Source organism: Anguilla anguilla, chromosome 13, assembly GCF_013347855.1.
Source record: "Anguilla anguilla isolate fAngAng1 chromosome 13, fAngAng1.pri, whole genome shotgun sequence".
NCBI classification, from domain to species: domain Eukaryota; kingdom Metazoa; phylum Chordata; class Actinopteri; order Anguilliformes; family Anguillidae; genus Anguilla; species Anguilla anguilla.
The window spans coordinates 25,406,120-25,421,158 of NC_049213.1; the positions used below are offsets into that span (position 1 = coordinate 25,406,120).

A 15,039-nucleotide genomic window follows, 5' to 3' on the forward strand; every position below is an offset into this window, starting at 1 on the left:
CCACAGAATGACAATAAAGTCAGGCACACATTGTCAGAAAGCGACTCCTATGAACAACAAGAGTAACTGGCAGATGACAAGTAGCCTGCTTATTATGTATGGTACTTTATCTAAAGCTAAAAAGAAATGACTCGTTTAGAATCGGTAGGAATTACAATTATTTTATTTCTATTATTTGATAGGCAGCTACTGAAATGATTGGATTGTTACTGTAACGAGGTAAACACTCACGACTTAACTAGCTGTAAGAAGTTATGAACGGCAACTGTATCTGTTTATTATGTTATTTCAAACATAACAAGGGCTAGTGACATCAAAGCTCGAGCGCGCCGCTGCCGTTTGAAGTTCCAGTAACTGGCAGGGAAAGGAACTTGGAGTGTGTGTGGCTCGTGGGCCCGTGACTCATATTTCCGTTGCATCCGCGCACCGCAGGTCCAACTCAGTAACGGCACGATGGCTGAGGGAGGCGGATCCGAATCGGGTAGCGGGGCTGAGCCTGATGCGGAGCCGGTATCTGGTCAGACACGCGTACCTTTAACGGACAGCCAAAAGCAGGGTATTGAGCGACTTCTAAAGACACCATTGCGAAACGGAGATGAATGGTGAGAGATGGTCCTAATTTTACGCTACGGAGCCCTAGCCAGTTAGCTAGCAAACGTTATTCCGTTTCTTGTGTAAAAGGGGCCCTGCGTCAGGAATCGTAGCTGGGAAACCCATGGGTACGAGGCAGGGTTTATGCCACAGGGCATCTGGGAACGGTCACTGGGTATTATTTACTAATGTGTACCGTTATGTCTTAGAGCCGTGTTAGCTACTAGCTGTGTCTAAACAAACTGTTTGGTTGCAGTCGTGGCTAACTGGCTAGAAATACAGGTGCCCTCGTCCAACACCCTTGGATGCGGTGGTTAACTAAATATCCCACTGGCACGGTGTACACGGACCAGGAAAGTGCGTGGACATACAGGCCGCTGGCTAGTTCGTTGTCCCATTAACTGTGGTTAAGTTTGCTAACGTTAGCTACTGCTTTGTCATTTTCACTGGATGACACCCAGCTACTACCTTGTTTGGTAGCTACTTCTTCCCATGGTTTGGTAGTTTCAATCGCAAACGCAGATAGTTTGCTACCTCGATGTCCAGTTATTATTGCATGCACAGCAGTACGAGCAGAAGACCACTAATGTTGGTCAGTCATTTATATTTCACGTTGTAGGTAGGCTATACTCGGGTTTCAGAATTCTACATTGTCTTTCTGACTGTCGAAGCAACATTGATAGCTTATTGCTTGATGCCTGCTAGCTTCTTTGACTGTGCTTTTATTATATAACTTCATAGAAACTTTTGTTAAATTCTTACTTTTGCTCTTAACAGTTCCTACGAAAAAACAAAACACGTTTCATGAAACCTGGGTGAACCTTCGAATTTTTTATTACAGGTGTATTAGCGGACGAATGCCAATTGTTCTTACCTTACATCGAAAATGCGCGTGCTCGTTCTTGTTGATTTGCATAAGGAAACACCCTAGCAATCCCATAAATGGCATGCCTCCTTCTGGATCGTGTGCAAACATCGGCCATAGTTCTCTGCAACTGTATCTGCGTCCTATATGCGCAGTCCCCGAAGACGTGCGCTCTTCCAAAGCAAGATTCGCTAAGTAATCCAAAATGCAGCAATACGCCATTGCTAAATGTCGGCTGCGCGCGTGTGGGTCTTTATATATATATCATTATCAATAAAATACGTCATAAATCACTTTCATCAATAAACGAAATGAACTACACAAAACAAGGTTATTATCGTGAAAACTAAGACGAAGTGCGATAAAAAGTAAACTGAAATAAAAATGAAAACGAGTTTTTGAGCAAACTAAACTGAAACTACTGAATCTCCATTTAAATCTAAATAAAAATGAACTTAAATTTGAGGTTTTGTTAACGTGTTAATGTAGTTAAAATCAATAGCATATTTAGTATTAACGTATTGTTATAGGCTATGACCTACTTAAAGTTACTTTGAATAATAAATATTTTGTAGATTTAGATCTTACCAAAGGAAGAAAAAAAGAATACTGAAATGTTTGTGGAAACATTTGTAAGCACAGTTAACGATTAAATGTGATCGTACGCATGTTTTGCACATTATCCGTATTGGACTATGAAGTGTATACAATCTGTATGAGGTTATCCAGAGCAGCACTTTTAGTACTGTTAAAATTATGATATCCTTACTGTTACTATGTTGGTAAGAGTGACTAGAGTGACCTATGTTTGAGGGTTAATTTGCTTCTTGTTGTCATGTTACCTTTCAGGTTCTTCTTAACTTGGTAACAAAATGTTACCATTTTTATATTTTTACCATATGGAGAAACGTTGGAGATGTCATAGTGGTGGTCTTGAGATTTTGTTTTTTTCCCCTAGAAATTTTACTACATACAATACAAATATTATGCAAATCACATATTTCACTCTCTCAACTCTCCAACATCTTCAGTATTGTTACATTACATTACATTATAGGCATTTAGCAGACGCTCTTATCCAGAGCGACGTACAACAAGTTTAGTATTGTAGTGTGATTTATCTTCTTTCCTAGGTTTCTGGTTGACTGTCGGTGGTTTAAACAGTGGAAGAAGTATGTGGGTTTTGACAGTTGGGATCTGTATAATGTTGGACATCAGAGTCTTTATCCAGGACCTATTGACAACTCCGGGCTGTTCTTGGGTAAGCTGGAGCCAAATACTTTACACATAAAGCTGTGTTTCTGGGCATCATCTCTCATCACACAGTTACTTAATTTCTAAATGTAAGCTTCAGGATCTTTGGCAGTCTGTGGTCATTTCATGGAAAATTTATTTTTGGTTATAGCGCAGAGGAATGTAAATTTGAGCATGCAGTTCAAGATCAGGATGGAAAATTCTAACCTATACATTCTTGCTCTTTGGCTTTAGTTATTTTTCATAATTGTTTGCTTATTACAGAAATGTCAGCCTATGCTGTACATGTGGTATACAAACTTTGTGTTTTTGAAATGTTTTGAAATGGATACTGACGCCCTCTATGCTGTTGTGCCACAGACAATGAAACTCAGACCCTGAAGGAAAACCTTATAGATGAGCTGGACTATGTTCTTTTGCCCACTGAAGCCTGGAACATTCTTGTTGGGTGGTACGGGTGCTTGGAGGGCCAGCGCCCCATCGTCAGAAAGGTGTGGTGGCCTTTTCGCTCTTTCAGAAGTCCAGTCCAATCATAATGGTGGTGTTGGGGGTTGCTTTGCAGAGTGACACAAACATGTGAATCAGAAATAGGCAAGCACCCCTGTGATAGGAGAAAGAAGTATATTGTCTATTTAGTATGGGCCGTGGCTACGGTTGACAAAAAATTGAACAATAAGCTGTATACAGACAGTTACTGAACAAACAAAACAATGGCTATAGATGCGTGTACTCTTTGCGCTTTGGACCAATGCCTTTCAATCGATATGGTCATCTTCAGGCAGGGATGAATATCTGAGTTGTGTTGGCTTTTCTGGCCTCTGGTTTATGGACAAGGTGAGCTACTGTATTTTTGTGTCCTCCTCCCCATCAAAGAAGTAAGCTCAGTAAGGAATTTAGTAATCTAGACCATCATGTAGGATTGAGTGGCCACGAAACTACCATTCAGATGTGTTCAGCAGACATTTTAATTAAGTGGAATAATGTAGTTTTTTTATTTAATGTGAAGTCTCTTTATAAAATGTATATTGTTTTAGGAGTGAGCCTTATTAAAGCCGCACTGCTTGCAACAGAATCTCAGTTTGCACATTTTTGGCTCTTGCAGCAAACTCAGTTCATTTTGTATGAAGGTTGTGGACTGTAGCTAACTCGTGTGTTTGGGGTGATTTTTTGACTCTCCTCTCTATAGGTGGTGGAATACGGCATGTTTGTGAAGCACTGTAAAGTTGAGGTCTACCTACTGGAGCTCAATTTATGTGAGAACAATGACATGGAGAATGTGGTGACGAGACATTTCAGCAAGGCTGACACCATAGGTGAGAAAAATACCCATCCACTGAAGCACTGCTAGGACCCTTGTTGGGGAAGGCAAAACCTGAGAGATGTTTACGCTCAGTGTTTCAACTCCCAATGTCGTTGTCTTGAAATATGACCCGTCCACCTCTCCACAGACACGATCGAGAAGGAGATGAGGTCACTGTTCAATATCCCAAGAGAAAAGGAGACCCGTCTGTGGAACAAATACATGAGCAACACGTACGAGCAGCTGAACAAACCGGACAGCACCGTGCAGGATGCTGGCCTCTTCCAGGGCCAGGTAACAGACAAGACCCTACACGCCCCAGAGGCCTGCTGCTATGCATATGGCCTTGTTGGTCTGAAATGTCCCTAGCTGGGACTAATTATTTTTGCGCCACTGAGGTATTGAAATGAAAGGCCTTTTGGTTAGCAGCCATAGATAGCGGTAGATTTTCGTGTCTGTTTTCCCCTCCCTTTTGACATTGCTGACTGTGAGTGCTCTGTGTCAAACAGCTGATCAGGCAGCAAATGGTCAGCACTGTGCATCTAACTGGTTTGTGGCTCACAGGTGCTTGTGATTGAACGGAAGAATCAGGATGGCACATGGCCCAGGCAAGCCAAACACTCAAAGTAAGTAAATACCGTTTGTGGGGTTCAAATACGTATCCATTTAACACCCACTGAAAAAACCAGCTGGATTGATTGTTTCTGTTATGAATTTATCTGCTACATTGGCCTGGAATATGTGACTGAGGTTGCAGATGTCTTTCATCCCAGTAGATGTCACCCTTCCACGTATCCCATCGTTCATATCACCCAATATGAGCAAGTATAGGTCAGGCTTGAATTAATTGATATGTGATTAAAAATGGGATAAATAAGTCATTTGGACTACAATGGAGATTTATTGTTTTCTTAGGTCTAGTACCACCACATCTCGGAACTTCTCTACCTCTCCAAAGCTTTCCTCCAGCTCCTCGGCCACCATCACTTCGACGGTGACCAACGGGAACAGCGGCATTAACTCCGATTACACGCTGAACAACAGCACCTCCTCTGACAGCAGGCAAGTCCACAGCACAGCGCTTGTTATTTCAGGTACACCACAGTTTCACACTGTGGGAAGTCTGGCTAGAGCCATCCCAATTAAAGGTTCTCTGCCCTCACAGTTTGGGAGGCTACAGTTCCTACAGTTCATCCTACAACTACAAAGAATCCCAGTCCCAGCCAGGCCTGTGTGGCCTCAGTAACCTGGGCAACACCTGCTTCATGAACTCTGCCCTGCAGGTACGCACACGTACACGTAGATTTATGAAATTGTGAAAAAAGCAGGGTAGGGTTAAAATCTTGAATTTAGTAAAATGTTTATGAGTAGTTAAATGGGTTAATTCCTTGCATGTGAATATTTGATAAACAGTGAACAGCCTTTGCGATTGTAAAATGGCTCTAAATTATACTAATGCAGCGCCCTCTCCTCCCTGCCTCATAGTGCCTGAGCAACACATCCCCTCTGACAGAATACTTCCTGAATGACCAGCATGAAGCCGAGCTGAACCGGGAGAATCCGCTGGGAATGAGGGGGGAGATTGCTGAGGCTTACGCCGACCTGGTCAAGCAGATCTGGCTCAGCCGGAGCTGCTTTGTAGCTCCCCGCACATTTAAGGTGAGCAGTCGCTTGCTTCTGCTGGACAATAGAGCTGGACAGACTAGTAAATGCCTCGTTGTCTTACTGTATGTCTATCCCTTTTCCTACCTGCGCCCTCCTCACCCCCCCTCCCCCCAGACCCAGGTGGGGCGCTTTGCACCCCAGTTCTCAGGGTACCAGCAGCAGGACTCTCAGGAGCTGCTGGCCTTCCTGCTGGACGGGCTTCACGAGGACCTCAACCGAGTGAAGAAGAAGCCTTATCTGGCTCTGAGGGATGCAGAGGGCCGACCAGACGAGGTACCACAGGCAAACCGCCCCGACTGCGTCTCAGTGGGGCTCTGAAATGAGAGGGCTTAAACAACGGACTCAAAATAATGAATAAAGTAGAACTTCATTTCTAAAACTGTTTTTATTCCAACGCCTTCCTGCGTGGATCCTCTTTGTTGTCTTCAGATGTACTGCTATAAATAATGTGGAAACATTTTTTTGCAAGTTTCTTTGGAAAAGTGACGACAGCTAATTTAACCCTTAGAAGCCTTTAATCTCTATCGCATGACTGAACGTGGGATTGTTTTTTTTTTTTTTTTTTTGTTAGGCAGTGGAGACTTGCGACTCTCAAATATGTTGAATAGGCCAATAATAAAAACGGGTGTCTACATTTCACCTAGATTACTGCGTCCTCACCAACAGTAGTACCTGCTGAACACACACACACATAGCACCACCATGTCATCTATGCCTTAGCTTGTCATTTCTTTATGGATAATATGGGTTATCTATTACATAGACCTGCTTCTGTATAAAGCTGAAGAATGGGGAAATTTCAGAATCACCTTGGGTCTCTAAAGCCCCTTTTACACATGGAACCCATAACATTGCCGGTGTCAAGGCTGTTTGCACATGACATGACCATTCTGGATAGGATGTCTACCCTTTAAAGCAATGCAGGGCAAATGTTACGTTAGTTCGCCTAAAACATCTAGGTATTTCACAGAAAAATAGTTTGGCAGGGATGTAAGTCTTACCAACATGACACGTTTGAAGAATGATAGTTTAAAGCTAACTAATGGTAACAGCTTTAGCCTATATAGCTGAGTTATTTGATCCCAAATAGCTAAAGTTATACAAATAGTGGAAGCATGGCTTATCAGCTAAAAATCATTGCTTATATGCAGTTGTTTTTGGCAAAGTGCAATATGGCATTAGCCAGCTTTCTGCATTTGGGTAAAAAAGCAACTTAAAACTGGAACAGCCTGACACAGATGTTTACCAGAGAGAAACATTGCATAACGCACAAACAATTCGTTAGGCAATGATGACAATATTATATTAGTGTTCTTGATAGACAAAGCCATGTAAAGCAAGGACAGTGGCATTGTTTATTCGTAAAATAAATGTTCAAATTTCCCTTACAAAATTACACAATGCAGCTCCAATGTCTTCTATGTGCAGTGTCTCATATTTGTGCAAGAACTGTTGAGAGGGCATATTCAGTGAAGTATTTATTGAAGAAATTGTACAACAAAAACCTTTTGTGAAAAGCGCATTAAAATGTCGAAACCCTTTGCTTGCTTTATCCGGGAATGTTGCTGCTTTTGTTCAAATTAGGGCTGTGGCGGAAGATTTCCATAAATCTTACCAGACCCAGCAAATTGGAGGAACTTCTTTTACGGAAAATAAGCTCCAGCTCCTATTCACACGATACCGACATGGAAAATTGCCATAACATGTATGGGTTAAGATGCATGTGTGAAAGGGGCTTAAGGGTTAATGTAATGTAATACACTGATTAAGGATATATTTGTATCAAATATTACTATATTGGTGTGCAATTCTACATTTTCAATGTTTTCTTCATTGTTTGAATGGGGTTGCAGTTCCATTTATAAATAACCTTATTTGGCAAATTCGGGTATTTATTTATTTATTTATTTGTTTTTGTGCATTCAGATCGTAGCAAGAGAAGCCTGGACAAACCACCGTCTGCGCAACAGCTCTGTCATAGTGGACATCTTCCACGGCCTCTTCAAGTCTACTCTGGTTTGCCCTGAGTGTTCTAAGGTCTCTGTGACCTTTGACCCTTTCTGCTACCTCACTCTGCCCCTTCCCATGAAGAAGCACCGCAGCATTGAGGTTCTCCTGGTCCGCGCCGACCCCCAGGCCAGACCCATGCAGGTGAGACCTCGGGAGCGGCCATGCTCTTTCTGAATGTGTGTCGGTGTGATTGGTGTAATCGCCTTGCTTTCGTAATCTCCAGTTCTGGCACTGTGACTGAGGAGTCAGATTCGTTGAACTTTAACCCGGGTTAGTGTGCTGATAAACAGTCTGCATGTGCAGAAAAGCCAGGCGCCATGCACGGGTCTCTCTGTTTTCCAGTACAGGGTGGTGGTTCCCAAGCTGGGCAATGTGGCTGACCTCTGCGCTGCCTTGTCTGCTCTCTCTGGACTCCCTGCAGGGAATGTGAGTCCTTCTATTTCACCATCTGTCTCAACCTCTACCTGTATTTCACCAGATCACACATTGCACATTGACAACATGCTGGGATGCATTCAACTATTTCAAAAGAGCTTGAAGTTTTGAAAGAGCTGTCTTGTTTGGTTAGTATCTAAACAAAGGTTATGCTGCCCTTTATTTAATTAGGGAATATCAAAAGCCAAGAAAAGTGTGGTTCTTTTCAGCCTCTGGGAATCACACTCATTCTTTGTGACAGAAGGACTGAATCGTTAGTGCAGATTATGTAAATGATATAGAACCTCACCAATATCTTTCTAGATGGTGGTGGCTGACGTTTACAGTCATCGGTTTCACAAAATCTACAGACGGGACGATGGCCTCAGTAACATCCTGGAGAAAGATGACATCTTTGTGTAAGTGGTTCATTTGCACTCATTCGCGTTTTGCTTCCAAGGCTGCAATAAAAGGATGGGCGTGTTAGCCTAGCGTACACCGTCACACTTTTACAATCACAACAACAAGGGAAGGTCTCCAGTTGGGCATATTGAATCCGAATTGCAGCCCTTATGCTGCGTCTTACCTCCTGCCTGTTTTGCGATCATGATGGTTTTTTTCTGTACAAAGCACTTTGCAAAAACCCAAAGGTGTGCATGCATGCGGAGAAGCTCTGATTGGCTCTCGCTCCCCGTTGCAGGTACGAGGTGGAGGAGGAGGACACAGAGAAGCTCAACCTGCCACTGTACTTCCGGGAACGGCACGTGAAGCACACGGGCGGCTCCATGGGCACCATGCTCTTCGGCCAGCCGCTCATCATCACCATCCCCCGCCAGAACCTCACCGTCGACCTGCTGTATCACAAAGTGCTGGAGCGGATAGGGTGAGTGGGCATCGCGCGTCTGCCATATTCTGTATACGGCTGGGGAGAGCAAAAACCCTAAATCCCGTATGAACTTAGGCTTATGAATGCCCGATCCCTATACTGTTGTTTTCATGGAGATGATGAATAAGATAGAGGGGAAGGGTGATGAGAGCAGAGTCAGAGTCAGATTTTTGCAGGAGCCTGTGTAGAACAGAGGCAGTGCTGGTACAGCATGCAGTGCTGTGCTATGCTTGTGTATAGGGTGAGGCCGGTTGCATCATTGTTTCCCTTTTTCAGGCGCTATGTAAAGCAGCCCCAGCGCTCCGCTTCTGAGACCAAGATCTCTGCCTCCCGGAGCAGCAGCAGCAGCAGCAGCAGCCAAGCAGCAGAGTCCGCAACGGCAACCAATCACAACGCAAACCTGGCGAGGTGTGAAAGCCCTCATTCAGTTGAGGCTTCATGCAGCTCAGGGTTTACCAATGGCACTGACCGACCACAGGGGGGACATTCTGGGACCTGCAATGGCCCCAATGGCATGTGTGGAGGTAAGACTCTGTTCAGAGAAGTAACTCAACCTCTCTTACATTCCTGATGAATGTGGATAGTCTGAGTAGCCACAAAATCTCTGGTGTCGTACTGTGAACTGAACATACACATGAGTTTATCAAGTTGCATCTAAATTGTTCTTAATTTGCATCTGCAAACAAGTTGCATCTGTTCTAAAATGCATTTAGAAGCTTGCAGATTTGAGTCCATGAGCTGGGAGATCTAACACTGAGAGGTGATGATGGGAAAGCCCTGTGTGTGTCCTGCAGAGGAGGAGGAAGCTATGGATCAGCAGGTTAGCCCGGTGCCACAGAGCAGCCAATCGGAGTCCTCGGTGGGGGAGGACGAGGACTCGCAGGCCCTGGAGAATGGCACCATTGGCGGCACTTCCAAGCTGAGCAGAAAGCGTGGCTCCATTCGGCGCAAGCTTTTCTCTTTCAACATGGTGAACTCGTATGGAACAGCCAACATCAGCCCACTGCCTTGCGAGGGAAACATCCTCAAACTCAACAGCAAGTATCTTACCGGCCCCTTTTAACATGTTTGGCTCTGCTCAAATTTCTCTTGCTCTGCAAGTGTAAGGTTTGTTCTGTGAGTTTTGGTAAGCGTATTAAAAAAAACTAGATTTTTCACTAAGTGAAAATTTCGATTGTGTGATATATATTTACTGAGCAATGACCAGATGTTCTTTGTCTGTGTGTGTACAGTGCATTCCACAGTGGCAATGGACTGGAACTGGGAAATTAAGAAGCTGTGCTTCGATGACAGAGAGGCCGAGGTAAGTATAGTCAGTCCCTCCCAAGTCAAGTGCTGGGCCTAGTAGACCACCTTGTGTGCGCATTCGTTTGCTTGTTTGCTTGTTTTGTTTGTTTATTCTGACATAAACCAACCCCTGGTCCCCCAGGCATTTGAGAGACACGAGAGCATGCTTCAGCAGCAGAAGAAGAAGTCCACCGTGGCCCTCAGGGAGTGCATCGAGCTCTTCACCACCATGGAGACGCTGGGAGAGCACGACCCCTGGTAGGCCTCTTCCCACAATTCCCTGACACTCAATGTTTGTCTTACAAGGAAACTTTGATTTCTGATTGTATGCTGGCCTGTTCATATTGCCATACTAAGGAAGCTCAGTTTCTGGAAGAATTTGTTTTCTTACTTTTTTGGTCAGCTTTAACAGTATAGATTGATTGTGTTGATTTCAGAGCTGAATGTTATGTTGAGGTTGCTGCTAATCTGCTTTCTGACCCTATAGGTACTGCCCCACCTGTAAGAAGCACCAGCAGGCCACTAAGAAGTTTGACCTGTGGTCTCTGCCGCACGTCCTAGTGGTGCACCTGAAACGTTTCTCCTATAACCGCTGCTGGAGGGATAAACTGGACACAGTGGTAGACTTCCCTGTTAGGTACACTGCAGCCCTGAGATAAATGCCTCGCTCCATTCCATGATTCTCTAATAATTTAAGATATTAATAAGGCTTTTTGAAAACGGTCGTTTTCTCCCGCACTTCATTAGTTAATAGTGAAAGCTGCATACCTGTCTGGATGGCTTGTGAGGTCAATGGTTATCCAATTTGTTTACAAGAAACTGCTTGATTAAGTATGGATTAACGGGATGGGACATAGTCAGTATTTGTATCCTCTGTGTCTGTTTGAAGTGTTTTGGTGTATCAGTCACAAGGAACACAGTTCTTGGATAAATATGCAGATCATCACTGTAATAGTGAGCAATCCAGAGTTAATGATGGAGTCTGCATCCAACCTTTAATATTCAATTAGAAATCTTACAATGCTGGTCACAGGATTAAATGTTACCACTGGCTGACCCGTTTTAGCTGGATGAGCTTTTTGCAAAGTTTGCACACTAGATGGCACTGATTCAGGAAGGCTTGTTTGGAAAGCAGCCAGAAATAGGAGGAAGTTGGACTCTTCCTCCTATTTCTGTTGTAAATATTTACAGTGCAGACCTTTTGTGTTTTTACTCTTGAAAAGGAAGGACAACTAAAATTGTATACAATACCCACACTGCTGTGCATGTTGAAACATATTGTTTTCTTCCTTCTTTGTCAACATTTTAATGATCTTGTAAAAAAATAGAAAACATTTACACATTAAATGCAGTTTTGGTTTTATACCTTAAAACCAAAGCATTTTGTACATTTAGATTTTTGCCCTAATAGTCCATAACACTAGATGACCCCTAAATGTATCTTATCATTTGGCCAAAAGTAAAATGTAATATAATATTATGTGTATTATATTAACCTTTTTAACAACACTACACAATGATTCAAATGATTCCATGCATGGTATCCAAGCTGCTTGTGTACAGATGGGCAATGGATGCTTCACAATGCCAAGAGTTTATAAGCCATGTGGTCGGCTAAAACACAGAAAAAAGCTCTGGAGGAAGGCAGATACAATCACTCACAATATTCTGTTCCAGCTCACAGAATATTCAGTTGCTGTTGCTCAGCTTTAGCATCTGTTCTGTGTGTGGGGATATGTGCCAGGGGAGATGAGAGAATTAGGGCACCTTTGTGTGAGGCTGCAGTCTTCTTTCACAGTATCCCTGTTGGTTCAGTAACACACCTGACACCTTCCTGGCAACAGTGCCTGCTTCCAACAAGCTGACTCATGCTTACTTGCATGAGACTGGAGTTCGGTACAGGAAGCGTTGGTCAGTTATGCCTTCATCACCAGTGTTTTCAGTATTTCAGATAAAGACTATTATTTTGGCTACCTGAAGGCAGGTGAAGGCAGTTGAAGTGACACACATTGTGTACACATTGCATGAATAATCATTAACAGGATAAATGTTTCGTAAGTAGCTAATGGTGTGCTTTCTTCTCCAGGGACTTGAACATGTCAGAGTTTGTGTGCGATCCTATGGCAGGGCCCTACGTATATGACCTCATCGCCGTGTCCAACCACTATGGTGGAATGGGTGGAGGGCACTGTAAGTAATTATTATTCACCCTCTTCTTCCGGGTTTACATGTGCCTGTACAAAGTCTACATTCGTAGGAAATTCAGTTAAAAGGATATTTGTGCTATTTTTTGTATTGAAGTGAATACTAACCAGCCTTCTGCTCATAATTCTGTTCTTGTGATAACTGCTGCATTTCTGCTGACTGATCATGTTAAATTTGTAAAAAGCTTTTGTCCAACTTACAAATATCTGCAGATAAATGTGTCAAACCTTTTATTTACAGATAAATGTCTTAGTTGTCCACAATTACTCTAGAAATTTGTCACAGTTTTATTATGCCTGGAATGGATATATTATACATCGTTTAATCATTACACCTTGTCCTGCCACACCTTCTGTGAACAGGGCTTGCATTGTGCTGCAAAAGGGTGAGGTTGCTGAAGGTGCCTGCCATCTCTTTATACAGAAATATAATCTGCTTTTAGTTTACTGTGTTCACTGGAACATTCTATCTTTCCATTTTGAAAATGAAATGTGGTGAAATTTGATACAGTAATTTGCTTCCTTGTGAAAGTCCTGTTTGTCTCGGTTTTGGACAATCGGCAGTTTCTGTAGCCTCTTCATGGTGACAGAGCTGAGATTTATAAAACACACACTGACCTAAAGTATGTCTCGAAATAAGACAGTAAAACAGATTATGGTCTCAAAAGATAGGAATGTTGTCTGCCTGGCACAGCTGTACTCTTATGTAATTAGGTGCTCATCATCACTTGAGGAATTTTTATAATTCAACAGAAATTTCCCACATCCTTCCAACAGACACAGCCTATTGCAAAAACAAATCTGACGGAAAGTGGCATTACTTTGACGACAGCAGCGTCTTCCCTGCTACGGAAGACCAGATTGTGGTAAGTTTGGTCAGCTTCCCATAGGTTTAATGACTTGTATGATGAAATTTTGTTTTTAGTAAAGGGTTTACAATAATAATTATGGTGAGCTCGTCTTGACTGTTTCTTTTTCCATTGCCAGTTAGTATTCAGTGTGGGGTGTTGTAATATTACAGTGGTGGAATGAATAGTGATGATAGCTCCATACTAACTGCCTGTTCTCTGCTTCAGTGGTTGTTTGGTGTCCTGTGGCAGCTGTGTAACCAGATCTCCTCCTCTGCTCCTCAGACAAAAGCAGCCTATGTCCTGTTTTATCAACGCCGAGACGGAGACGGGCGCACCAGCCGCCCCCCCTCGGCCTCCATGGGGGAGGCGTCTGAGACGGGAGACGATCACATGGACACTAACTGAGAGGCCAGGCGTTCAGGGACATGCACTGAAACGAACTGAGACACGTTAACGCACACACCAAGCCACTTCGGATATTTAAGACTCCGCTGTTTTTCTCTCTCCTGCATATTTTATTTTCATCCACAGTCAGCAAGAGCCAAAAAAGTAAAAAAACAACACACCCTTGTTAGTTTTTACGTTTGTCCTGAGAGAGACGGTCCTTGGGGCCTGTGGCCTGAAGACAGTTGGCGAAAAGGAGGGGAAAATGACAGTGAAACCACTGGCTGGACAACCGGAATGTTAGACTTTGCCTAAAATAGATGCAATCAAATGTTTCTCTCATCCTCTAGAAGATTCTCAAAATAGTAAAAGCCAAATGCACATGTTGTTTCAACCAAAGTGCTTCAGGTAATACACATTTGTCAAATCTGCCAACTGTATTGAGCATGGGGGTGGGGGAAATATTTACCTATCACATCTGTCATTTTGGTTTCTACCTATAAATGGGTTGGAGCTCCTCAATTTAGAGATTGAAATATATGCAACTATATGAAAAGTATTTAACATTGTAGTAAGGCAGTAAGTACCCAGAACCCTGCTCCCCATCAGAATATCTTGATTTATTTTCCCTGCAGTAATTGGGTCTCAAGCAGCAGTGTTCTCTCCCCTTTCTCACAATGTTTTGCCTGCTCCTCAGTATTTGCAGTGCAAGGAGCAGCCATGTTTGGTGATCGAAGATGGTAGACATAGTCCACATCTACCAGAAACTGTTCTTTGGGGCTCCATCTTGCATTCTCACTGGAAACTAGAAAGGGAACAATACAAACATTGACAACTAAGTGCTGCTCTAACAGAAGCACCAGCTGCCTTTTAACAATGGGGTATGTCACTAGTGGGAATTATTTGAGATTTAAGAGTATATTTTCTGTATGAGTTCTGAAGTTGTTTCTTGTTTGGCTTGTATGAAATAAATACATGTACAATCTGTAAATTCCCAGGAGAGGTAAAATATAAATTTCTTTTTATTGAGAGAATTGTTTCACATAGTTCTTATTTAAGCTTTTTGTTCTTTTTGTGCAGGGAAGCCAGTTTTGGAAGAATAATAAAGTTTCTTAAATGTAATGCTTGCAAACCTACTGAATGAAGTGAAATTCAATATTTTTTTGGAGTAGTGTCAAATTTGATGAAACTTGAAACTGCTGCTGTTCAAAATAACATAAATGGATGATCCTGGAGATGGTTGACAGCACATTCACTACATGGTGTGATGCTTTAATCTCTGCAGCATATTGACAAAGTTATGAGATCTATAGTCTCACGACAGGCAG

The 15,039-nt window shown here is 42.8% G+C and overlaps 1 protein-coding gene and 1 long non-coding RNA gene across 3 annotated transcripts; one reads left to right on the forward strand and one right to left on the reverse strand.

Moving 5' to 3' along the window:
- Nucleotides 1-145: 145 nt before the first annotated feature.
- LOC118211158 lies at nt 146-1,708 on the reverse strand. Its single transcript, XR_004761968.1, has 2 exons — nt 1,466-1,708; nt 146-532 (listed from the first exon to the last, which is right to left on the reverse strand). It is a non-coding gene; the product is annotated as an uncharacterized LOC118211158 (long non-coding RNA).
- LOC118211152 (ubiquitin carboxyl-terminal hydrolase 4-like) lies at nt 422-14,872 on the forward strand. 2 transcript variants are annotated; one of them, XM_035388066.1, is made up of 22 exons: nt 422-602; nt 2,590-2,717; nt 3,071-3,201; nt 3,897-4,023; nt 4,159-4,304; nt 4,575-4,636; nt 4,926-5,072; nt 5,176-5,293; nt 5,496-5,669; nt 5,790-5,948; nt 7,602-7,826; nt 8,028-8,111; nt 8,424-8,518; nt 8,800-8,982; nt 9,262-9,509; nt 9,780-10,022; nt 10,218-10,288; nt 10,415-10,530; nt 10,760-10,909; nt 12,359-12,462; nt 13,254-13,342; nt 13,610-14,872. In XM_035388066.1, exons 1-22 carry the CDS (start codon nt 454-456, stop codon nt 13,730-13,732), a joined length of 3,072 nt encoding a protein of 1,023 aa, XP_035243957.1. In that variant the 5' UTR covers nt 422-453; the 3' UTR covers nt 13,733-14,872. The 2 variants fall into 2 exon arrangements, with proteins under 2 accessions (XP_035243957.1, XP_035243958.1); XM_035388067.1 differs by lacking the exon at nt 13,610-14,872 and having other exon boundaries at nt 13,230-13,342.
- The last annotated feature ends 167 nt before the right edge of the window (nt 14,873-15,039 follow it).